The following is a 25,533-nucleotide window of genomic DNA, read 5'->3' on the forward strand; positions in this document are numbered from 1 at the left end:
CGGCAACATACTTATTCTAGTTACTTGACTAGACTCCTTCCTCTCTTTCTCTTGCTCCCTGCATTGATCCTGTAGCAGATCCTAGCAGGTGAAACTTAAAATTAAATCTAACGTGTAATCCAAAGCTACCGCCTGTCCCAGCCATGGTATCACTTGTCTAGCATAATCAGCCCACCATGTCCACCCAGGCCCCTCAACAGCCTCTTGCCCACTCAGCAGCCAGAGGGGCCCTCCTTAGCCTCAGTCAGATCATGGTGTCACTGCTGAAAGCCACAGAGTAACAGCCAAAGCCCTGGGGCCCCATTTTGGGGGCCTTTTTAAATGATACCCCCAACAGAGAGGCCATTGTCACCTGGTGCTCCCTGTATAAATAGCCCCCCCCGAATTCCGTCCGAGGTGCTCTGCTTTATCCCATAGCACCTGTCACCTGAGATGGTGCACGCTGTCCATGGCCCATCCATACTACCCTGAACACGTGCCCCCGGGCGCAGGGGCAGGAAGTGTCTTAGTCTCCGCCCTGTCTCCCCGCTCGCTCAGAACAGCGCCCTCCAGAAGCAGGGCCCTCAGGGGACGCTGCTGAATCTGGGGACAAAGGAAGAAAGGAGAGCCCAGGGACAGGGCTGGGCTTCTGTTCAGACGCACGCGTGTCTCCACTGCCAGAGCCAGCGGTGAGGACTCCTCTTCCGGTCCCACCAGGACCACATGGCCAGCCCTGCTGACTGCTGCCCTGTGTCTCTTCCAGATCCGCGCTCTCCCAGGCTCTGGAGGCCTTTGCTATGACCGCAGTCCCCTCCCGGAGCCAGGACTGCCCCTCGCTGCCGCAGCCACTCCAGGTGCCCACGCTGCCCCGCCTGTCCCCCGCCCCGCGTCACCATGGGCAGCGTCAGTAGCCTCATCTCCGGCCACGGCTTCCACAGCAAGCACTGCCGCGCGTCGCAGTACAAGCTGCGCAAGTCCTCGCACCTCAAGAAACTCAACCGCTACTCAGACGGGCTGCTCAGATTCGGCTTCTCCCAGGACTCGGGGCATGGCAAGTCCAGCTCCAAAATGGGCAAGAGCGAAGATTTCTTCTACATTAAAGTCAGCCAGAAGGCCCGGGGCGCCCACCACCCCGATTACACTGCTCTGTCCAGTGGGGACCTAGGGGGCCAGGCTGGGGTGGACTTCGGCCCGTCTACCCCACCCAAGCTCATGCCCTTCTCCAATCAGCTAGAAATGGTAAGTGGGGGGTCTCCGGTAAGGGCGGGTGGGTTGGAATGGCAGGTGAGAGCAACACGGGTGGAGAGCACAGGGCAGGGAGGGGTGGCGGTGACCTAAACATTCAGATCTCTGGAATGCTCAGCCGCGCTGCAGAGACCCAAGGTCGGTCGATCTTAGGTGAGCCGTTCAGCAAAGAGCAGGGGGAAATGAAAGGCTTGCTGAGCTCCCGGGTGGAACCGATGATCCAGGCCAGACCACCGGCAGCATTTTCAAGTGCCTGGGAAGGAGAGGGAGCCCTGGTATCGCCCGGAAGAGCAGATGGAGAGTCTGCCTGGAGAGCCGGCAGCTTCTCTTGCTAGCAGACCCTCATGTGCGCCTGGGTGGTGTGGCAGCTCGTCTCAAGCCGGGCCAGGAGCCGGCTGTGAGTTCCTTGCCATCATCTTTAGCAGAAACGAGGGCAAAAGAGTCCTACGTACTCCAGAAAGCCAGTCCTCATTCCAGCTCAAGCTCTCATGGGGCCCACGGGTGGATGCCAAAACCATGTTCCTACTTCAGCCCCGGCACTATGTGGGCTTTGATCCACTAGGAAGTGGCCCCGTGTGGAGCTGTAAGCTTTTCAGTTGAATGGGATGATAGACTGCAAATGCTATACCCAGGAAAATGACAATTTTAAGAAAAGGGTTATGTCAGGTGCTCCTCACAACCCTAGGAGGAGGCCACGGTGGTGCCTGCTGGAAGGGCGGTGAGGTGAGCAGAGACTTCTGCAGGGAGACCACGCCCACCCAGCCCCGTGCCCCTGCCGGCACCACACAGGACAGCCCGAGCCGTTCATCTCGGGAGGCTGGGAGGAGCTGGTGGCAGGTGGCAGCTCATGGCACAGAGTGGCTTCTCCTTGAGAGATTCAGCACCTTCGGCAGCTTCAGAGCACCAGGCGAGGTCGCCTAGGGCTCTGACTAAGAAGGGTGCCACGTGGCTGGGTGGACAGGGAGACCCAAGGTCACGTGGTTCTTTTTCTCCCCAGGCCTCAGAGAAGGGTGCGGTGCGGCCCACAGCCTTCAAGCCGGTGCTGCCGCGATCAGGAGCCGTCCTGCACGCCTCCCCCGACAGCACCGGCCACCAGCTGCACCCCGCCCCCCCGGACAAGCCCAAGGAGCAGGAGCTGAGGCCCGGCCAGTGCTCCGGGGCTCTGTCTGACTCCGGCCGCAACTCCATGTCCAGCCTGCCCACACACAGCACCAGCAGCAGCTACCAGCTGGACCCGCTGGTCACAGCCGTGGGGCCCGCCAGCCGTTTTGGGGGCTCAGCCCACAACATCACCCAGGGCATCCTCCTCCAGGACAGCAACATGATGAGCCTGAAGGCGCTGTCCTTCTCCGACGGCGGCAGCAAGCTGGCCCACCCGAGCAAGGCGGACAGGGGCTCCTCGTGCGTGCGCTCGCCCATCTCCACGGACGAGTGCGCCATCCAGGAGCTCGAGCAGAAGCTGCTGGAGAGGGAGGGCGAGCTGCAGAAGCTGCGGCGCAGCTTTGAGGAGAAGGAGCTGGCCTCCAGCCAGGCCTACGAGGAGCGGCAGTGGCGCTACCCCGAGGAGCTGGAGGGCCCCGAGCCGAAGAGCAGCAGCAGGCTGAAGGCCTCGCAGAAGGGCCAGCGCACACAGCAGGTGCTGCACCTGCAGGTGCTCCAGCTCCAGCAGGAGAAGCGGCAGCTCCGGCAGGAGCTCGAGAGCCTCATGAAGGAGCAGGACCTGCTGGAGAGCAAGCTGCGGACCTACGAGAAGGAGAAGACCAGCTTCGGGCCCGCGCTGGAGGAGACCCAGTGGGAGGTAAGGCGGGGGAGGGCTCGCCCTGTCTGGTGCCCGGCCCCTCCCCTCCTCCAGGTCCTGGCCAGCGGTGTGTGGACACCAACTGCCCAGCACGCCGCGCTAAAGGGCCAGCTTCATGACCCAAACGAGGGACTCCCATATGCGGGATGCAGTTGGTCTGCGCTTCCCACTCTCTCCCTGTCTCAGGGCCTCGTGGCCCCCAGAATTAAATTTATTGACCAAGTCACTGACCAAGAGGCTGGAACCCTAAGAAGCAAGGCCCAGCGGGTATCTGAGGGCCAGCTCGCTTCATCTGCTCACAGGAGGCTCAGTGGAAGCACAGCCATACCTGAGTTCATGCCGGTCCGAGAGCCACGAGAGAGCATAGGATGTGTTACTTTTGAGGGGAGGGTCCCCACCCACTGGTGAGAGTGCCGCCATGTGTGGCAGGTCTCAGTGACAGAATGGACTGCTCCCCCCGGAAGTGTCAGTGGGGGTTCTGTCACGTGTCTGAGATGGAAACAGGACAGGAAGACAAGGGCTCACCCATGCACATGCACGCGCTCAGACACCCTGGCGGTGAGGCCTCTGCATCTGGCTGCTGGAGAACCAGCTCAGACCCCATCCTGCTGCCTGAGGGCAGCCTTTCTCACCCAGAGGCCCCTGGCGGTGTGCTGGGACAGGCAGGAGTGTGTGCACAGCAGCTCTGTACCCCCCCTCCCCCAGGCAAACTCTGTGGAAAGGGTCTGAAGGGCCACTGGGTCTGGTTGGACTAGCACCACTACCCTAGCAGCACAAACATCTGTTTGCACTAGAGCTGTCTGTGCTGATCCTGGCAGTCAGGATGCAGTGTTCCCCGTAGCAGGGAAAGATCCCTTCTGTGGAAGAGATGGATGGGGGACTGGGCAGGGGAGGAGGGCGTCACTTCCTGTTTGCAGGTTTTCTGGGGCGGAAAGAATGAGCCGTGAGAGCAGTGCCTTCCTGCATGTCCACGTGGGCACAGCAGACCCGCCCGCAGCTATCGTGTCTCAGCCAGCCCGGGGGCCCCTGGGGGCGTCTCGGGGATATAAGCTAGTGCTGGCATTAGGCATCCCTCCTTGTCCGTCCAACCTGGAGCTAAGCTGCACATGGCTGCGAGCCTCGCTCTCAGGTTGTCCAGTCAGGCTATGTAGTAAAACGGTAAGTTAAATAAATTAAATTAAACATTTTTAATAACACTAGAGGCCCGATGCATGAAATTCGTGCAAGGGGCTCAGCCCTCGCAGCCACAGCGGCTTGCCTCGGCCCTCATAGCCCGGCTTCGTCCAGAAGGTTGACCGGAAGGACGTCTGGAAGGTTGTTCTGCTGTCTGGTCTAATTAGCATATTATGCTTTTATTAACATAGATAAGCATATTCAACCATTTATGATAATAATGTGTAGAGTGTTTATTAAATGTTAGGCCCTAGGTTCTCTCATCTACTCCTTACCCTGTGGAGGAGGTACTGTTCCTAATCCTCAGTTTTCAGTTATGGAGACTGAGGCACAGAGAGGTTCTGATAGAGAGCAGCTAGTTAAATGACTTGCCCACGGCCACCGCCTAATAAGTATCAGAGCCAGGACTTGATCCTGACAGCGTGGCCCCAGAGTTCAAATATCTAATCACTATGCCGTATAGCCACTACGCTAGGGGTCGCTCAGGTCCTAAGGGTCAAGTCAGGATCCCACGCCAGGCCCGTGCCTCAGCCATCACTCCTGCTGCTCCCTCCATAAACAGATCCAGGCTTGGCCCTGGAAAGGCATTCTTGGTCCCAGTCAATGCTTCCAAGGTAGTTCATGACAACAAGGGGGATTCCGAGGAAAAGGGAGGAATGTCAAGGTGGCTTCCAGTCCTGCTCCCAGATCCCTCCTGTTCGAGGCCCAGGCCCCAGGCTCATCCCACCAGCCTTCCCAGGGCAGCAGGAGGCCCTCTGTGACACACCCCCAGACGGGCCTTGGCCTTCTTCTGAGCCACTCCTGGCCCTGAATGGCCCAGACCCGGAAACACACCGGTCCGCTTCAGTGCCTTGGGTGTTATTTGTGGATCTTGGCTGAATTTGTTGGGGAACAGGAACAGAAATGGTGGAGGCATGGGGGCAGGCAGAACACAGTCGCCCATCATTTGGTAGATCGGAATCGGGCCTGTCTCTGAGCCAGGCATGGCACTCATCACAGGGTGAATGCATGAATGTGGTCTTCACCCCAGTAGGGAGGACAGGGGAGCTGGGTGTGTGCAGGGGTGAGGTCAGAGTGTATGTGCATAAACATGGTGATGGAGATGTGGCAGACATGGGAAGCGATACCACTGATGTTAAATGTGGATGATGCCAGCAGTGGGCAGGTTAAACCCCTGGTCATCAATTGCACGTGACTCTAGGCTTGGGTATAGACTGAGATTTTGACTCTGAATTGGGGGTGAGGGAGGAATGTGGACAGAACGAGCCAGGATACAGAATGAAATGAGCTTCTGGGAGGGGCTTGGCCTTCATGGTCACGCAGACCAGCACGCCTGGGAGCTGTCAGGACAGCTTCCTTCTGGGAGGCAGCAGAGCCGTCGCCCGCCCTGGCCACGGCCTCTCACCTCCCACTCTCTCCTCTCTCCCACCCCGACCTGACCCTCGGCAGGTGTGCCAGAAGTCGGGCGAGATCTCCCTCCTGAAGCAGCAGCTGAAGGAGTCCCAGATGGAAGTCAACACCAAGGCCAGTGAGATCCTCAGTCTGAAGGCGCAGCTGAAGGACACACGGGGCAAGCTGGAGGGCCTGGAGCTGAAGACGCAGGATTTGGAGGGCGCGCTGCACACCAAGGGCCTGGAGCTGGAGGTCTGCGAGAACGAGCTGCAGCGCAAGAAGAACGAGTCGGAGCTCCTGCGGGAGAAGGTGAACCTGCTGGAGCAGGAGCTACAGGACCTGCGGGCGCAGGCCGCCCTGCAGCGGGACTGCACGCCCCGGGGGCCGGTGCTGGGGGCCGGGCCGGGGCCCACCTTCTCTGAGGACATCCCCGCCCTGCAGCGGGAGCTGGAGCGGCTGCGGGCTGAGCTGAAGGAGGAGCGGCAAGGCCACGACCAGATGTCTTCAGGCTTCCAGCATGAGCGGCTGGTTTGGAAGGAGGAGAAAGAGAAGGTGATCCAGTACCAGAAGCAGCTACAGCAGAGCTACCTGGCCATGTACCAGCGGAACCAGCGCCTGGAGAAGGCCCTGCAGCAGCTGGCCCACAGAGACGGTGCGGGGGAGCCTCTGGAGATTGACCTTGAAGGGGCTGACATCCCCTATGAGGACATCATAGCCACCGAGATCTGAGGAGCCTCCTGGGCGGGGGAGAGCTGGGACCCGGCATTGGGAGGCAGGGTGCAGGGCCTGTCCAGGAGGGCTCCCTCCCCTCCTCCCTGCTCAATAGCTGAGCCTCTCTGAGAGAAGCCTGCCCGGGCACAGACCTGGGATCCTCCAGGGGAGGGAAGCAGAGGGGAGAGAAGGGACTGCCCCATGGCCTCTCCTCCCCTTTCCCGTGGCGCAGTGCTCACCATTCTGCCGCCCACCAGATCTCTAGCCTTCCCGAGAGATGGGCCAGGCGTCTCCATCATTTGATCAAGGTCTCCCCACACCTTGGCCTTTATTCAAATACTTAGAGATATCCTCCCCCAGGGATGGTGGTGGCTGCCGTGGAGGCCAGCGACCCCTCCCCCACCCCCCCCTTCCCACCGTCTTTCTCCCCTGACACACTGGGATGCCTTGGGAATAGAACGAAGCCATTTGTGACCGGAATCCTTGTAATCTGACCCAGTCATAACCTGAGCTCTTTCCCTGGCTGAGGAGGTGCAGGGGTTGGGGTGGGGTGCTGAGAAGCTGGCTTAGCCACATCAGCGCTGTCCCGATGCCGGCAAGCCACAGAAAGGAGGGGAGAGCTGGGAAGCCCAGGACAGCGAGGACCCCAGGGGCCAGAGGGAGAAGCTCAGTAGTCTGACCCGACCCTGCTGGGCCTGCTAACAAGGTGAGCGGCCTCTGGGCAGCTGGTGGCCTCTGATCTCAGTGACCACTTTTCTTAAAGCCATAGAGACCTGGGGAGGTGCTGGGAAGGGAAGGTTGCAGGGACGGGGACACAGGTGGGTGTGGCTTTCCAGCTGTCCCCAGGAGAGCCTCGGATAGTTCCTGGTCGGGTCTGGAAGCACGGCTTCCCCACCTGGCTCAGTGGGCCAGCAGCTATTTTGACCTTGTTTTCTTCCCAAGAACCCAGCCTTTGCTGGATCCAGAATAACCTGTATCCACTAAGATGGTCAGGACGACCTGGGCAGCGGCACGCCTTCTCCCCTCACAGCTCCAGGGCCAGGTTCAGGCAAGAGTCCTTCCTGGTCAGGAGGGGTCCCCAGAGTGCCAGTGCCCCGAGCCCCAGGCAGGGAGAGTGAGAGGCACAGACACAGCCTTGTGAATGTCCCAGGGCCACCTCGGGCCTCCCTCCGCCCCGAGCCCCACAAGAGCCAGACTGTCAGGAAGCCAGAGGCTGCAGCTGCTGGGAGCTGGGCCGCCGGGGGAGGCGGGGTCTCCTTTCTCAGGATGTGCAGCGCTGGGGAGGACAGAAAAGGTAGAGTTTCTCAGTTGCTTGTTTCAGAATTTTTTTTTCTTTTTCTTTCTTTCTTGTCTTTTTAGAAGGAAGCCATATCGAGCAGGCAGCCAGGCTGTTCCATGTTCTATTTTTGACTCTAGCCGCAGCTGCTGTTCCTAGGACAGCCAGCCCTTGCTGGGTGCCCGCGCCTCATGCCTGCCTGCGGCGGGGGGGGGGGGGGGGCCTCCTTGGGGCACTTGGCAGTTCCACACCAATCCCCATCTGCCTCCCGACCTCTGACCTTTGGCTTCAGACTCCTGGTGGGAATGAAGCTGCTCCTCTTCCTGCCCCGGCCCCTCCAGGACCCACCACATTCCTTCCCCGAGTCCGGGGTGAGGGCAGGGCCACCTTCTCTGGGGTTGCTCTGCCTTTCCATCCCCGGGTTACGCCTTGCCTGTCCTGCTGCCTTCACACGACGGAGGAGCGTTTCTGGAATTTGAAGCCATGGCTCTGCGTCATAAGCCAGATTTAAACCCGGAATCCACAGGCCAAGAGCCCCCTCCCCGCCTGCAGGGCCCTACCGGCCACTGGGCCTAGTGCAGAACCCCAAGTCAAAGATGTCCCATTCCTTGTGCTGAGCCCGTCATCCCTCCACTTCCACCAGCCGGGCCTTGAGTCCTTCCTCCCAGTGAGACTGCCCCACAGGCCAGAGAACGGGGCTGCTGGCCCCTCCCCGGGCCGGAGACACCCCGACACCCCTCCCAAAGAGCAGTCCCTCCCCTGAGAAGAGGTGGGTGCTAACTGGGGTATGACTGTGCCCTGCACCCCACAGCCCTGCCCTCAGCCAACCCTTGGATCCCGCCCTGGGCCGCCACCAGCCCAAGGCCCCAGGATGGCCCACAATGGCCCCAGGTGCATCAGTGACTTGTAACATAGCAACCTCACCACCGTGTGGCTTTCTTCCCCTCCCTGTGGAAACTGTCCTTACTCCTCCTGGACCGTGCCCGCCAGACCCAGCCTCTCCAGGCCTTACTCCTCCTGGACCGTGCCCGCCAGACCCAGCCTCTCCAGGCCTTACTCCTCCTGGACCGTGCCCGCCAGACCCAGCCTCTCCAGGCCTTACTCCTCCTGGATCGTGCCCACCAGACCCAGCCTCTCCAGACGGGGCTCTGGACAGCAGAGGCTGGCAGGGACTGGGGAGGTTGGATGACTGCATCTCAGAGCAGGCAGCCTGACCCAGGGCCCTTCCCTCTGAGCACTCCTGCTGGCTGGCTTGTTCGCGCCACAAAGGGTGCCTGGCCTGAAAATGCTCCCGCTGTCTGCAGAGAGCGCAGCAGCCCGCACCACCTCTCCAAGGAGCGGGTTCTGCCTCTGGGACTTGGGATGACCAGACTCACGGGCAGGCGCCCACTGTGGACACAGCGCTCTGTGGGGACTGGGGGCCGTCTCTCCCCGAGAGGCAACTGCTGAGCCTCTGCCCCTGCCCTGGCCGTGTCCCGACCTAGCCAGGCTGCCCGGAGGTGAGGCAGGCTGGGCTGGTGGAGCAGCAGCTTCGGGAGGGGCATTCCCTGTGCCCCGAGTTCTCCTGAGCTGGAGCCATCTCCCCCCACCCACCCCCGTGCAGGTGGTGCTCCCCACACTCCAGTGTGGAGCGTCTGTGCTGCGTCTGCAGGCAGAGCCGGAACCCCCAGCCGGGCTGCCTTGGGACGGACTAGCGTTTGGAAGAATATGTACACAGTTATTTTTCTCTTGGTTGCTTCTTGTTGTTTTGTTTGCTTTGCTTTTGACAGCTTCGTTTTATTTTATTTTTGATGCCCCTTTTGGCCATGTAAACTATTTCTGGTGATTTTATGTTTTTATTTATGAATAAAGAATGCCATTTCTCCTGTCTTCCATGGCCACTTTTGTCTACTCAAGCCACCCTCCTTCCCCGGGCTGTGGTCCGGCAGCTTCTTGGGGCCCCTCCATTTGAAACAAGGGTGCCGCCCTTCCCACTGGGGAAGGTGGGAGGCCTTGATGAGGTCGGGATTGGCTGGTGGGAAAGCTGGATTTCCAGCTGGACCCTGCCACTCACCAACCCTGTGCCTTACCTGTGAATGGGCCCTGGGCTGACCCCGAGGAGGGAAAAGGTGACCAAGGGGCATGGTCCTCTGCAAAGAAGGAGGGTCCCCTCCAAAAGAGCCCCTCCCCCAGCCCCATCTAAGGCCTCCCAGGCCTCACGCCCCCAGACGCTCACCTCACCAGCCAGCCCCTTGGTCTGTTGCACGTGGCCACTTTGGCAGGAGTCCAGAGTGGCTACTCTTGCCACTGCCCAGGGCCTCCCAGCTGGGAAGGTGCAGGCACCACAGTGGCCATCTGGCCAGCCTCCTGCTGTCAGCCTACCTTATTTACCTGGACCAGTGTCACCTACTTCCCTGGGCTCAGGTCCTAGGCTCAAAGGGGGTCTACTCAGGTGGCAGGTGCCGTGGAAAGAGGGAATTAGGCACACGAGGCAGCCTGTGGAACAGGTGAGGGTAGACAGGAGACGGTGCCTCTGCAGGGGGCTGCTCAGAATGTCCAGGGAAGGTGGCAGGCAGGAGGAGTTGGGGGCAAGGGTGGGACATGAGTGGAGTGGGAGGAGGGAGAGATCAGAAACTCATCCCAGGACAGGCATCCACACCATCCAGGGTCCCTCCCGCCCACACAGGCCCCGGAGCACGTTGGAGAGGGAGGAAGGCCCGGCTGCCGTGAGCCTCCAGCCCGAGGAAGGGCAGTGACCAAGCTGGAACTAGATCCCGCATCGGTCAAATTCCCAGGCAAAGGGGTCCTGGCGGCCCTGGGGTGACCCTGTCCACTCTTCCTCCTCAATGTGTCCCAAGGCTGCTAGGCTGTTGCGTGGGTGACACCCCCCTGGACTATGTCTCCCCCTGTTCACACCCGGGGTAGCCCCCTCCCCTGGAGTTCAAGCATGCCTTGGGACTCACTTGCACCTTCCACTTTTATATTCTTGGGGGCCCTGAGCTGCCTTGTAAGAAGCCCCCCAAAGTCTGCTAGAGAGACCCCCTGGGGCAGGAGGTCCTGTTGTCCTAGCTGAGCCCCAGCTAAGGGCAGCTGAGCCAGTGACCAGGACCCAGCCAATCCTGAGGAACAGAGACCTCTCCCGCTTCTGCCCCAGAGCCTGGCCTCAGCGCCCAGCACACATCAAATGGCAGCGTCCTTACCCCCTCGATCGGGGGAGGGGGGGTTATCATGTGGCTTAGCAGTAAATAACTAAACCCCCTGGGCAGCCAGGCCCCTGACAGGCCACCCCAGCAAGCCCCTCTCCCTCCGAAGGGCGAAGGGCGAGGAAGAAGAGGGCTCAGAAAGGGACAGGCCGGGGAAGTGACTTCCAGCCGCAGGAGCTGCTAGCAACGTGGGGGGCAACGGCTCTCCCCACCCCAACTTCCTCTGGAGCGCCCTCCGGGACACGGGCCTTCCTTGAGCCTCCAAACCTGCTTATTGTTTGGAGGGGGAAGGGGGGTGGACAAAAGGCAAAATGAGATGGAAAGAGAGAGATTGAGATAGAGAACGAGAGAGAGAGAGAGAGAGAGAGAGGCTGTAGAGCAAGCAGAGGGAGCCTCAGCATGGCCCTCCCAGCACGGTCACAGGGTCCTCACGGGGCCAGGGACGGAGCACCTGCCACTGTGCTTGTGAGGAGGGAGGCAGTGGCCACGGTCCCCACGCAGCCCCCGCAGCAGGTGCTTCCCGAGTGCCGGGAGGAAGGCCATGCTGCTCCCGGATCCCTGCGCAACCCGTGCGTCACCGGCGACGCATCAAACATCCCCTTCCATCCCCTCGGGTGCTGTATGCGTTCACTCAGCAAATATTTACCGGGTCCCACTGGGTGCCAAGCTCTGATCCAGATACGAGAGATACCGGGTGGACGCAAGCAGCTGAGGCCCTTTCCCCTCACAGGCCTCACGCGGTGGGGTGACCGATAAAGCGGGAGCGCCTCCATCCCGGTGAGCCCTGAGCGCTGTGAGGGAGACACACGGGCACCGTGGTCTGCGCACAGGCGGTGCTGGGCCTGGAAGGCAGAGGGAGGGGGGATTGCTACAGGGAAAGGGGAGCTCCCCTCCTTCCACACGTGGGGAGACTGCTAGTCACTGTCCTTTCCTAACTAGGGCCTCTCCCCACTCCTGCCCCCCTGCCCCCCGCCCCCAAGTTCTCTCTCTGGGAAATCTTACCTTCCCTGGGCCTCAGCAGACAGCTTCCTGGCCGGCTCCCCACTGTCCTCTAGCGCAGCATTTCTCCTTGCTACACCTGGATGTCTCCGCAGCCCCGAGCAGCCTGAAGCCCCTGCCTTCCTCTCCCACGAAACAACTCCGCCCATCACATCCCGTGAAGGCCACGGGCGAGCCTGTGCATTAAGCATCACTCTTCCACGTGTGCAAGTGAAAAACAACACTTTGTGAAATGGCACGATCCTTGTGTGGATGCTCAAGTTTCCATGTAACTTGCTTAGAAATGCTCAATTAATTTATCCATCTACACATATTTTTAAACGTCTGTTTGTTGGGGCGGGAGGGTCTGCTTTGCTGGGGCCTCCACAGACATTTATCCAGCTCACTGCATAACTGGAACCGTCCCCAGGATTGCTTTATTCCTCCCATCTCAGTCTCGTCTTGTAGTGGGAGCCAACCTGGGCCCTGCTTTTCCTTGATCCTCTCTTTCCAATCAGAGCCTAGATCCTGTGGCGTCTACTTCTTAAAGCCCTCGCCTCCCTCCTCTTTCCTTCCTACATCCACTGGCCCGGCTGAGGTCGGTACAGAACCACAGAATGCCCAAGACATCTTAGGCATCTAATTCCACCCACCTCACTGACAGACGTGCTAAAGAGAGACCGGAAAGGACGTCCCCAAGGTCACACAGCTAGTGCATGACAGACCCAGTCACCGTGATGACCCTGCTGACCCTGCCGGTTCCTTTGCCCCGAGCTGGTCCATCAAACACACCGGCTCACAGAGGCGGGTGTATCCCCCGCGCTGCTCCCACCACGCCCTCCTCTGCTCACACCCTTCGGGGGCTCCCCGCTGACCTCCGAATCGGGTTCAATGCCTTCAAGCCTCTCCAGTTTGTGGTTCCAACACCTACCTCGGCAAACCTGAACCTACCCGCTGATCAAAGTCTATTCACTGAAACGTCACATCTACCATCAATATGGGCTCAATAACACCAAGACAGTCCTCTTGTCGGTCATGATCTTTGTGGGAAAACCCTCTCTGCTGCCCCGTCCTGTTCCACCTGAGGCCCAGGTGCCTGGATGGGAGGCCCAGGTGCCTGGATGGGAGGCCCAGGTGTCTGGATGGAAGGCCCAGGTGTCTGGATGGGAGGCCCAGGTGTCTGGATGGGAGGCCCAGGTGCCTGGATGGGAGGCCCAGGTGCCTGGATGGAAGGCCCAGGTGTCTGGATGGGAGGCCCAGGTGCCTGGATGGGAGGCCCAGGTGCCTGGATGGGAGGCCCAGGTGCCTGGATGGGAGGCCCAGGTGTCTGGATGGAAGGCCCAGGTGTCTGGATGGGAGGCCCAGGTGCCTGGATGGGAGGCCCAGGTGCCTGGATGGGAGGCCCAGGTGTCTGGATGGGAGGCCCAGGTGCCTGGATGGGAGGCCCAGGTGCCTGGATGGGAGGCCCAGGTGCCTGGATGGGAGGCCCAGGTGCCTGGATGGGAGGCCCAGGTGTCTGGATGGGAGGCCCAGGTGTCTGGATGGGAGGCCCAGGTGCCTGGATGGGAGGCCCAGGTGTCTGGATGGGAGGCCCAGGTGCCTGCATGGGAGGCCCAGGTGTCTGGATGGGAGGCCCAGGTGTCTGGATGGGAGGCCCAGGTGCCTGGCTGGGAGGCCCAGGTGCCTGGATGGGAGGCCCAGGTGTCTGGATGGGGGCCCAGGTGCCTGGATGGGAGGCCCAGGTGCCAGGATGGGAGGCCCAGGTGCCAGGATGGGAGGCCCAGGTGTCTGGATGGGAGGCCCAGGTGCCTGGATGGCAGGCCCAGGTGTCTGGATGGGAGGCCCAGGTGCCTGGATGGCAGGCCCAGGTGCCTGGCTGGGAGGCCCAGGTGCCTGGAAGGGAGGCCCAGGTGCCTGGATGGGAGGCCCAGGTGCCTGGCTGGGAGGCCCAGGTGTCTGGATGGGAGGCCCAGGTGTCTGGATGGGGGCCCAGGTGTCTGGATGGGAGGCCCAGGTGTCTGGATGGGAGGCCCAGGTGCCTGGATGGGAGGCCCAGGTGCCTGGATGGGAGGCCCAGGTGCCTGGATGGGGGCCCAGGTGTCTGGATGGGAGGCCCAGGTGCCTGGATGAGAGGCCCAGGTGCCTGGATGGGAGGCCCAGGTGTCTGGATGGGGGCCCAGGTGTCTGCATGGGAAGCAGCATGGCCAGGGGTCACGGGCTCCATCTGCGGATTCTGAGCTGGCTGCACCGCCGCTGCCCCGTGACCTTGGATAAGTTACGTAACCCTGTGCTTCAGAAGGTTGTTTGGACGATCAAATGAGATAATGCCCAATAAAATAAGCTGGTGTTGCCACTATTATTACTACCGTCATTTGTCCACCATGCTTATTATTGTTTGTGAGTGCAATGCCACGGCTTCGATCTGTGGTGAACTACAGCGGCAGCCAGGCTCCAGCCGCCCCAGCAAAGCTGCAGCCCTGGGGGTGCAGCTGACTGATTCTGATCAGCTGTCTCCCCCACCCTTCTGCCCCGTCTCAACTCCAGAAGGCTGGCTTGTGGGGAAAGCCCTGGGGGAGAGGGCGCAGCTGGGGAAGAAAGGAACAAAGAGGAGTTTGCGAGGGGGTGTGCGCGGAACAGGCCTGGGCCTGAGCCAGCCTGTGACCCACCAAAACCCCAGCCAAAGGGAGCAGTTAGCACCCCGCTCCCCACCCCAGTGCAGCCTCTCCTCGCACAGGGCCCCTCCCCCGCTCAGCCCTGCCTCTCAGCGCCAGGCTGAGCGCACACACTCACAACCACACAGGCACACGCACATGCTCACACGTGCACACACAGGCACACGCACATGCTCACACGTGCACACACAGGCACAGATTGCCCCCTCCCTTCTCCCTCCTGCTCCCCGCCCCCACTGCCTCAATTAGGGCTAATTGAACAGTAAGTAGCTCCAGACAGCGTTTATGGTCAGTGGCAGGTGAGGCAAATGAAATCCTTTCCCCAGAAGTAACAGGCCGGTTTGCCTGCCGTGATCCATCACCGGTGGCGCCTTCTTGGGCTTTGGGCCCCGCGAGGCCCGTGCTCACAGCCTGTGGGTGCAAAGCCAAGGCTCCCTTTGCTCGGCTGGTTTTTCCAGGCAGGAAGCTGGGGCGCAGCAGAGCAGGCCGGGGGGGGGGGGGGGGGGGGTGCTGGCCAGGCCCAGGGAAGGGAAATTGGGGGCACTGGCTGGGCTGCATGACTTCCCAAACCTGCACTTGCACCCACCCCCATAGGCCCTGCATTTCACACGGGAAGACGCTGTGACTCGGGGAGCCTAGGTCCCTGGCCACGAGGCCTGGCGGAGGCCATCACACGGACACCAGGCTGCCTCTCCTTCCACCCTGGCTACAGCCCAGGTCCCCTGTCCCTGGCAGGCCACAGAGTTGTGTCCGAGCTCCTCTTGCCCACCTGCCCACAGACAAAGGGAGCCCCGACCCCCCCCCCCCAACCACACACACACACACAACTCACCATGGCCCTTCCCATCCCAGAATCCTGAAATTTCATGTTAGAAAGGCGTGTCTTTGGGTGAACGTTCAGAAGTATGAATATCCCAGGAGAGATGACCCCCCGATAAGTGAATGGGGTTCTGAAGCATTTCCCAATCTAGAGGAGAAGGGGGTCGGGGAGATTGCGGGGCTCCAGGCGGGGAGCTGGGCACAGGCACAGCAAGGGGGCAGTGGTGAGTGGCCAGTGTCAGCCGGTCCAAGGTCACCGAGCTTTTCCCCTCCGCTGCCCATCAGAGCGGCCCCAGCCCTCCAGCGCCACTCTTCCTCCAGCCCCTGAAAACGCCAGACTGAGCTTGGTCTGCCCTGGCTCCAGCTTTGCCCGCGATCAGACCGGGGGGCGAGGACCACCCTCTCAGGCCTCAGGCCCATCTGTACAGACAGGGACCCCAGCGAACCAGGCCCTCCAGGCGGCTGAGCACCTTGGCCCACCCTCCAGCCCGCCAGCCTCCTGCCCAGCTTCCCGCCAGGCCCCTGTGAAAGCAAATGCTTTCCAGGGAAATTCTGGCTCCGGCTCCCAGCTGGCTGGGCCTCAGAGGCTATACTTAGAAAGCAGGAGGGGCCCCGACGAGGCCCGTTGGCAGCTCCAAGGCAGAGCTGGCATCCCAGAAAGGCACAGCCAGGAGCAAACCGAAGGACCCCAGCCCAAAGCCCGGCTTTCCCAGTCGGTTACCAGCTCCTCCTGCTTCCAGCGCCCGAGAAAAGCAGGCCGTCGCAGGCTCCCTTTCACTTTCTGCCATCTTGCAATACCTTCCTTTAGCAGGCATGTTCCTCCTGACGATTCCCAGAGGGCACGCACACACATGCCCTCAGGGTAAACCAGCAAAAAGACAATGCTGCTTTCCTCTGGACCACATGTTTTTAAGTGGATGTTGAAAATTAGGGCTTGCAATGTGTGTGTGTGTGTCTGTGTGAGTGTCTGTCTGTGTGTGGGAGTGTGTGTGTGGGAGTGTATAGTGGGTGTGAGTGTAGTGGGTGTATGTGTGTGTGTGTGTGTGGTGGGTGTGAGTGTGTGGTGGGTGTGAGTGTGTAGTGGGTGTGAGCATGTGTGTCTGTGTGTGGTGTGTGTGAGAGTGTGTGTGTGAGTGTGTAGTGGGTGTGAGCATGTGTGTCTGTGTGTGGTGTGTGTGAGAGTGTGTGTGTGAGTGTGTAGTGGGTGTGAGTGTGTGTGTCTGTATGTGTGAGTGTGTGTGGGTGTGAGTATGTGGTGTGTGTGTGGGTGTGAGTGTGTGGTGGGTGTGTGTGTGGTGGGTGTGAGTGTGTGGTGGGTGTGAGTGTGTGGTGTGTGTGTGTGAATGTGTGGTGTGTGTGTGTGGTGTGTGTGTGGGTATGAGTGTGTGGTGGGTGTGAGTGTGTGGTGGGTGTGAATGTGTAGTGTGTATGAGTGTGTGGTGGGTGTGAGTGTGTGGTGGGTGTGAATGTGTAGTGTGTATGAGTGTGTGGTAGGTGTGAATGTGTGGTAGGTGTGAGTGTGTGTGTGGGTGTGAGTGTGTGTGTGTGTGTGTGTGTGTGGGTGTGAGTGTGTGGTGGGTGTGAGTGTGTGGTGGGTGTGAGTGTGTGGTAGGTGTGAGTGTGTGGTGTGTGTGTGTGTGGTGTGTGTGTGGGTGTGAGTGTGTGGTGGGTGTGTGGGTGTGAGTGTGTGGTGGGTGTGAATGTGTAGTGTGTGTGAGTGTGTGGTAGGTGTGAGTGTGTGGTGTGTGTGTGTGTGGTGTGTGTGTGGGTGTGAGTGTGTGGTGGGTGTGAGTGTGTGGTAGGTGTGAGTGTGTGGTGGGTGTGAATGTGTAGTGTGTGTGAGTGTGTGGTAGGTGTGAGTGTGTGGGGTGTGTGGGGGGTGTGTGTGGGTGTGAGTGTGTGGTGGGTGTGAGTGTGTGGTGGGTGTGAGTGTGTGGTGGGTGTGAATGTGTAGTGTGTGTGAGTGTGTGGTAGGTGTGAGTGTGTGGTGTGTGTGTGTGGTGTGTGTGTGGGTGTGAGTGTGTGGTGGGTGTGAGTGTGTGGTAGGTGTGAATGTGTGGTGGGTGTGAATGTGTAGTGTGTGTGAGTGTGTGGTAGGTGTGTGTGGTAGGTGTGAGTGTGTGGTAGGTGTGAGTGTGTGTGTGTGTGGTGTGTGTGGGTGTGAGTGTGTGGTGGGTGTGAGTGTGTGGTGGGTGTGAGTGTGTGGTAGGTGTGAGTGTGTGGTGGGTGTGAGTGTGTGGTAGGTGTGAGTGTGTGTGTGTGGTGTGTGTGTGGGTGTGAGTGTGTGGTGGGTGTGAATGTGTGGTAGGTGTGAATGTGTAGTGTGTGTGAGTGTGTGGTGGGTGTGAGTGTGTGGTAGGTGTGAGTGTGTGGTAGGTGTGAGTGTGTGTGTGTGTGTGTGTGTGTGTGTGTGGTGTGTGTGGGTGTGAGTGTGTGGTGGGTGTGAGTGTGTGGTGGGTGTGAGTGTGTGGTAGGTGTGAGTGTGTGGTAGGTGTGAGTGTGTGTGTGTGGTGTGTGTGTGGGTGTGAGTGTGTGGTGGCTGTGAGTGTGTGGTGGGTGTGAGTGTGTGGTGGGTGTGAATGTGTGGCGGGTGTGAATGTGTAGTGTGTGTGAGTGTGTGGTAGGTGTGAGTGTGTGGTGTGTGTGTGTGTGGTGTGTGTGTGGGTGTGAGTGTGTGGTGGGTGTGAGTGTGTGGTAGGTGTGAGTGTGTGGTGGGTGTGAATGTGTAGTGTGTGTGAGTGTGTGGTAGGTGTGAGTGTGTGGTAGGTGTGAGTGTGTGGTAGGTGTGAGTGTGTGTGTGTGGTGTGTGTGGGTGTGAGTGTGTGGTGGGTGTGAGTGTGTGGTGGGTGTGAGTGTGTGGTAGGTGTGAGTGTGTGGTGGGTGTGAGTGTGTGGTAGGTGTGAGTGTGTGGTAGGTATGAGTGTGTGTGTGTGTGTGTGTGTGTGGTGTGTGTGGGTGTGAGTGTGTGGTGGGTGTGAGTGTGTGGTGGGTGTGAGTGTGTGGTGGGTGTGAGTGTGTGGTAGGTGTGAGTGTGTGGTGGGTGTGAGTGTGTGGTAGGTGTGTGTGTGTGTGTGTGTGGTGTGTGTGTGTGTGTGTGTGGTGGGTGTGAATGTGTGGTAGGTGTGAATGTGTAGTGTGTGTGAGTGTGTGGTAGGTGTGAGTGTGTGGTGGGTGTGAGTGTGTGGTAGGTGTGAGTGTGTGTGTGTGTGGTGTGTGTGTGGGTGTGAGTGTGTGGTGGCTGTGAGTGTGTGGTGGGTGTGAGTGTGTGGTGGGTGTGAATGTGTGGTAGGTGTGAATGTGTAGTGTGTGTGAGTGTGTGGTAGGTGTGAATGTGTGGTGGGTGTGAGCATGTGTGTACGTGGGTGTGGGTGGGAAGGGGCTGGGAGGCGCTCCCATGTGGGGAAGGGCACTACCTTTCTTTATTTCATCCCTGCCCCTCTCCAGGGAACAGGTCAACCTCAGAAAGTGCCTCTGACATTGGGAGGCTCCCCAGGAGGCAGGTCTAGGACGGATGCAGCGCACAGCCTCCTGGGAAACCTGTCCTGGCATCCCCTCAGGGACAGGAAGCCGGGGAACTGCTTAGAGGGGAGACGCACCCTGAGTGCCCAGCTGATCCTCACACAGCTGGGTGAGAGCGAGGACCTCTCCACCCTCCCTGTCCCCACACCCTTCGTGTGGCCCCCTGAGGAGAGGTGTGGCTGTTGGGCTCAGGGTGAGTCTCAGGGAACCTCAGCTGAGAGCTGCAGCCACTACTCTCCCTCAGCTAGGGAATGAGTCTCCTCCAGGAGGGGCCCATCCCCCCCCCCACCCATCTCCCCTCCCCACTCCTCTCTACACCCTCATTGTCGCCTGCCCCCACCTCTGAACCATGCACCACAAACCAAAGCCGAATGGGTGGGGTCTCCATCCTAGCCCTCACCTCCCACCTCCAAGCCCTCACAGGATGGCACCCAGACCAACCAAGAGTCCTGGCAAAGCTGAAGTCCTGGACCCCGCCCCATGCTAGTCTCCTCCCAGCCTCCGCCCGGGAGGCTGAAGCAGCTAATGATCTCCTCTGGCCTCCTTAGGCAGCTGAATGCCGAGCCCTCTGCCCTCCCAGGCCACCTCCCCATCCTGCAGCCTGCTCTCTCTCCTCTTTGTAGAGCACAGTAGCCTGGAAATGGATTATGGAAGTGTCCCGTCACTTACTGTATTTTTCTGTGTATAAGACGCTGTTTTTTCCTAAAATCATTAGACTGAAAAATCGATGGGCGTCTTATACATGGAAGTCAGCAGAGGAGGGAGCTGCGTGGGTGCCTAGCTGCCCATACCTTGTCAAACAGGCTTCCTCCAATCACGAGCCTTATTGTTACTGACCTCAGCTGATGCCGTAATTGGAGGTGGAGGTGGAGAGTGCTCAGATGCAACAGGGATTGGAGCGTTCTGAGCCCATAAAGATGTCAAAAAATAAAAAGATACTAAATACTGGTAAGCGATTGTCTTACTCTGCAAAATTCAAACTGAATGTAATCAGCTATGCAAAAGAGCATAGAAATAGGGCTGCAGAGAGACAATTTGGACCTCCTCCCACTGCGTGTATGATCAGACAGTGGAGAAAACAGGAAGAACAACTCCTTAAGATGCTAAAAAAGAAGAAGGCCTTAAGAGGAAAACTAGAAAAATGGACAAACTTGGAGCAGAGGCTTAAGACTTGGGTTATGGAGCAGCGCCAGAGTGGCTTATGTGTGTCAACCAAGCTTATTCAATGTCAGGCAAGAATGTTTGCAAGTGAAATGAACATTGTTGATTTTACAGGAAAGGCAAAATGGTGCTTCAATTTCATGAGGATAGAAGGGTTGGCCATGAGAACATGAACAAAGTTAGCTCAGAAAATGCCACCAGTTTACGAGGATGATCTCACATGTATAGACAGTGACTCAGAAGACAGCAGTGATACAATAGAAGTTGTAGAAATTGATATGTCTGGAACTGATGGTGATGAAGAACAGGGCAGTGATGCAACAGAGGCTGAATAAAGTGATATGCTGCATAATGTCATAGTACTGGTGTGCGAACATTACCTGTGGTAATCCTATATAATAGAAGGCTAATATGCAAATTGACCAAATGGCGGAACCACCAGTCGCTATGGTGCACACTGACCACCAGGGGGCAGACGCTCAATGCAGGAGCTGCCCCCAGCCTGCAGGCCCTGATTGCCTGATCGAGGCCTGCAAGCCAACCTCTCGGTCCCTTCCCCCAGCAGGCAGGCGTCAATCACCCAATGGGGAGTGGGGAACCGGGGGTGGGTGGTGGCAGATGGCAGATGTGGGCAGTTCCAGGCCAAGGCCCCTGCCCCACCAGTTGCCCCCCACATAGAGGGTGATTGGCGGCAGGGAGCGGTGCCGGCAAGCGGGTGGGAACAGCCAACCTCTCAGTCCCTCCCCCAAGCTGAAAGGCTCCGATGGCCTGATGGCAAACGGGGAAACCGGGGTGGGTGGTGGCGGAGGGTGGGGCCGGCTGCCGGCAGCCAGGGAAGATGGCCCTGATCCCAGGCCAGGCCTAGGGACCATACCCGTGCATGAATTTCTGTGCCGGGCCTCTAGTTACTAAATAAAAATGTGTTCTGTTTTATGCTTAAAATATTGATCTCTTAATTTTGGGTTGGAAAAGTGGGGGGCATCTTATACATGGGGGTGTCTTACACACGGAAAAATACGGTACAGCCTGATATGGCCTCGCCAGCACCTGGAGGGGAGGAGCCTTCACCAGGGACCCTCAGACGTGGATTAGAGAAGCTGGACCTCAGAGGTTTGGGGTTTGCTCGAGGTCACTTGGGGGAACTGGCAGTGAGCCTGTGGGAAGTCACACTCAGAGACCTCTCCAAGGACCGAGCACCCACTGTGGCCAAGGATGAGCTGGGCTGGCTTCTGGCCGCTGCTCGGGGGTTACAACAGCTGAACCAGTGGGCTGGCTTTTGGGTGACTCACAGATCTGCACCACACAGCACAGCAGCCCCAGGCCCCTTTCCTTGCCAGCCCAGGTCTGGGGGAGCCAGCTGCCCTGCACATGCGTGGGTGGGGTCTCCCCATGGGAGATTTGCTGGGGCATCGGAGAAGTCCTTAACAGTGCCTGTCACCTAGCACGTAGAAGAGGTTCAATGAATTCAATGAATGTCCCTTCTCTCTCTGCAACTTGCCCAAGTTCATAATGCGCTTGGTTCCTGGTGTGAGAATAAACAAGTCATCTTTTCTGTCAAAGAACAGTTTAGACAGCTGCCATTTTGGACCACGTGACTTGGCAGCCGCCATGTTGGCCTCATGGCTTGCAGCTCCCCTGGAGGCTGCCATCTTGAAACAGCAAAGGCCAACCCCTCCCTTTGAATTAGCCAATGGCAAAAGACTGTGCACCTGAGCTCCAATCAAGAGCAAGGGACAGGTCACGTGCGTAAGGGATTATAAACCCAAGCAGCCCACCTGCTTGGTGTGCATGTGCTTCCAGACCATGTGTGTGCACCCTTCTACGTAGAAGTAAATATGTTTGCCTTGCTGTCTGGCTCCCGAGTGTTTTGTATTCTACCAGAACCCCTGACTTGGGGGGCTCACCTTATTTCTAACACTGGCAGTGAGCAGTGCTGAGCATCTGCACAGTAGTCTTGGGGACAGGAAGAGCGTCTGTGCTCGGGGCCAGGCCGGGCCTTGGTACCTGCTGCCCCCCAGGAGGGCTGCCGGCTGCCCCACAGCACTGTCTTGGAAGGATTTGAAACACCTATCTTCCGGTTTCCTCCAGCCGATGAGCTCCATGAGGGTGCTCATTTCTTTCAAATCCCCACCCGGTACGCAGAGCCAGAGGCATCTGGTTCCATCAACACGTGCTGAGTAGAGTGGGGGAGTGGGGAGAGGGCTGAACCCCAGCTGCGCTCAGGACTGGCTTTCTGGTCCTGGAGACACAAGCATGAGTAAATGACAGGGTGCACTGTGCAAACAGCGGGGGAGCCCGGGTCTGGGTGGAGGAGGGTGCTCAGTCTTCCACCCATTTCATTCGGAGCTTTAGGCCCCCGCTGGTCACACCTGATTACGTGGGGTGGGGGGTGGGAAGTACTAGGGCTGGCCCCCGCTGGTCACACCTGATTACATGGGGTGGGGGTGGGAAGTACTAGGGCTGGCCCCCGCTGGTCACACCTGATTACGTGGGGTGGGGGGTGGGAAGTACTAGGGCTGGCCCCCGCTGGTCACACCTGATTACATGGGGTGGGGGTGGGAAGTACTAGGGCTGGCCTCCCCAACCGTAGGCACCACAAGCCACCTGGTGTCAGAGCCAGGAGGGTGGCCGAGGACAGAGGGCCCCCCCCCCCCCACCTTTAGCCTCCTGCCCTGGGAGTGGGGAGCGCTCAGTCTGCTCCCCGTCCTCCTCTTTGAGTAAATTGGGATACCACCTCCTACCTTCCAGGGCTCTGTTAGTGCCCTAGGGCTGCCTAGCAAGTGCCAGACGGGGTGGCCTGAAACAACCGAAATTTATCGCCTCCCATTCTGGGGACCAGGAGCCAGACAGCACGGTGTGGGCAGGGCCCGGCCCCCCCTGCAGGCTCTGGGAGGTCCTTGGTTTCTCCCAGCTCCTGGTGGCCTGGGCGTCCCTGGCTTAACCTCAGCAGCGTCCTCCCAGCCTCCGCCCCAGCTCCCCGCTGCCTGCGCGCTGTCTGCACTCGGCCTCACTCTCTCGGTCTCTCCCCTTTGGGTAAGGACACCAGTCATATTGGATTAGGGGCCACCTCATCTTAACTAATGTTGTCTGCAAGGATCCCATCTCCAAATAAGGACCTGGGGGTTCGGACGTTAGCACAACGGGGCCCATCGCCAGCGTTGAGAGGCCTGAGCCTGAAAGGCCACCGCTCAGTCCGGTGCCCGCGCTGACCGGGCAGGCCCCGGGGAGAGGAGCTGCAGACGGGGCAGCGGCCTGGGCGGGGCTGCAGGCCGGCTTTAACTCCCGGGTTGTTTAAAGCCGCCCCCTGTTAAGAAGGGGGTGGATAACTCACTCTAGGCAACTTGATTTTCCTTAGAATAGACCCAGGTCCCCAGAGTGGGGAACTGGGGCCCGACCCCTTTGAAGTGCAAATGCCGGCCCCGGCGCAGCCCTCCCTGAATAATCTGGCCTGGCATCTGCCGCCGCCGCCGGGAAGTGCGCCCGCCAGCTGCTCCCGCTCTCCGCCACCGGCTGCGGTCAGGTGGCTGGGGGGTCAGGCCCGGGGGTCCCCAGCCCCGCAATCAGCACTTGGCGGAGGAGGATTAAGGGAATGAGTGTGCACTGCGCGGCGCAGCTGCCCTGCCTTCCCATCCCGCAGGCTGGGTGATGACGGAGGGGCGGGCAAGAGGCGCTTTGTTCAGCAGGCAGCCCTGGGGGCATGGGGCTCGGTCACACCGGGCAATGATAAGGTGGCATTAGTGGTTTAATAAGAATCAGTGATGAACTTGGGGAGGAGGAGGTAAGAGGGCCTCTGTGGCAGAGGGTCCCAGCTGGCTGCTCCATGACCCTGGCTTCCCTCAAACCCAGGGCCCGGCCAGCCCCCAGACCCCGGGTGCTCTGCTCCAAAAGCCAGCGGGGCTGGCGACTCAGGGTGTGGGGCCGGCTCCGGGCTCTCGGCCTCTGTGGGGGAGTTGGCTACAGGAGCCTCCTCCCTTTTCTTATCTGCAAAGTAGGGACCAGGATGCCTACTCATCAGTCACCTGGAGCAGCAGGAGAAAGCCAAGGTCAAGCGCCATCAACCCCGCCCCAGGTGGGCTAGGTGAGGGTGAGGAACACTGCAGCATCCTCTCAGGTGAGCCATGGTGCTGAACTGAGCCCCGGCGGAGAAACCATTGTTCCTCTTCCTCCCGCCACCCCATGTAGCTGCTCCTTCTCGGCCCTGGTCACTTCACCCCTGCACAGGGTCACTTGCCTGTTTCAGGGCCCCTTAGGGAGACAGGCCAGGCCACCCCCTGTTTCTGGGCTGAGGTTAACAGACCCTGGTCCTCACACAGCTCCCGGGTCGACAGGCATCAGCTGAAATGCAGGGCCCACCCAACACGATCATCAGTGGCCGAGCCAGGGGTGGTGGCCGCTGAGCTGAGGCTCTAAGGACCCTCTTGGGCATGCACTGCTGCTGCCTGGAAGTGGGCCAAGGCTCCTCCCCCTTCCCAGAGCCTCTCTTTGGGGAAGGGCACCCTCTCTTAGAGGGGACAGGGCAGTGCCACTGAGACTCTGAGCCTGTGGGGTAAAGGAGCTGACGCCTGACTGTGCCTTCCTAGGCCCCACAGCAGCCGAAGGCCTGACCCACAGCAGACGGAAGGGAGGGTATTGGAATTGGGTCTGTATCTTGTTCTGTGGCTGCCGTAACAACGTTCCACTGGCCGAGTGTCTTATTAAACAACAGAAATGTGTTGCCTCATAATTCTGGGGGTCCAAAAACTGAGATGTCAAATCCGGCCCCAAATCAAGGTATGGGCAGGGTTGGTTCCCTCTGAGGGGTCGGGGAGAACCAGGTCTCTCCAAGCATCCGGTGCTCGGCTGCTCAGCTGGCTCGGCCTGTCGCTGCCCCATCTCACATGGCACTCTCCCGGGGTCGCCAGGTTCACGCAGCCCCTTTAAAGGGACACCAGTCCTATGGGATGGGACACCAGTCATATAGGGCCCCACTCCAGTATGACCTCATCTTAATCTCACTAATTATTTCTGTAACAACCCTGTCTCCAAATATGGTCACATTCTGAGGTACTGGGGGCTAGGACTTCAGTATAGGAGTCTGGGGTACACCATCCGTCCCGTAACAGGACTTGAGGGTAGAAGATTTTGAGCAGAGAAGGAGCACCCCCTTGTAGGATACCAGAGCCAAGATGAGAGCTGGAGGGGTGACACATGTAGGACAAGGCCGAGACCCCAGTGGGCCTGGGCGCCAGGACTTGGAGGCGGGGAGGAGGCTGCTGTTGCAGAATGACCACTGAGGCGCACCTGTCTGCCTGCCACCCGGGAGACAGGACAGGCCAGCCCCAGTCCCGGCTTTTCCACCTGGTGACGGGGAGTCTGCCGTGAGTGGCCTGAGAGGACAGGGAGGGAGAGGTGGCTCAGCAGGCGGCTGGGCTCTGCCTCGGGGGAACCACCAGGTAAAGCCCTGGCTGGGGTTTTGATCCAGGTTGCTGTTACCCTCTATTCCTCCACTCCCTCGTCTGTCAAACAGGTATCCAGTAGTGCCCGCATCTAGTGTTGTTTCAGTAATTAAATCAAGGGGTTCTGTGTTTCCGTCTCAGCCTGGCACGTAGTACATCCCAGCCATCGGTGTGCAGTGGGGAGTGATGTCCT

General features: G+C 59.4%; 1 protein-coding gene across 1 annotated transcript; it reads left to right on the forward strand.

The window, feature by feature from the left end:
• Positions 1 to 858: 858 nt before the first annotated feature.
• On the forward strand, positions 859 to 6,567 carry LZTS1 (leucine zipper tumor suppressor 1). Its single transcript, XM_008156339.3, has 3 exons — positions 859 to 1,218; positions 2,222 to 3,022; positions 5,645 to 6,567. Exons 1-3 carry the CDS (start codon positions 874 to 876, stop codon positions 6,314 to 6,316), a joined length of 1,818 nt encoding a protein of 605 aa, XP_008154561.2. The 5' UTR covers positions 859 to 873; the 3' UTR covers positions 6,317 to 6,567.
• Positions 6,568 to 25,533: the final 18,966 nt, after the last annotated feature.

Source organism: Eptesicus fuscus, chromosome 6, assembly GCF_027574615.1.
Source record: "Eptesicus fuscus isolate TK198812 chromosome 6, DD_ASM_mEF_20220401, whole genome shotgun sequence".
NCBI lineage: Eukaryota > Metazoa > Chordata > Mammalia > Chiroptera > Vespertilionidae > Eptesicus > Eptesicus fuscus.

Excerpts from the sequence above, each read along its gene's own strand:
- LZTS1 (XM_008156339.3), top strand. The coding sequence starts at position 874 with ATGGGCAGCGTCAGTAGCCTCATCTCCGGCCACGGCTTCCACAGCAAG. Across the intron at positions 1,219-2,221 it reads TCTCCAATCAGCTAGAAATG|GCCTCAGAGAAGGGTGCGGT; the intron begins GTAAGTGGGGGG and ends TTTTCTCCCCAG. Across the intron at positions 3,023-5,644 it reads TGGAGGAGACCCAGTGGGAG|GTGTGCCAGAAGTCGGGCGA; the intron begins GTAAGGCGGGGG and ends GACCCTCGGCAG.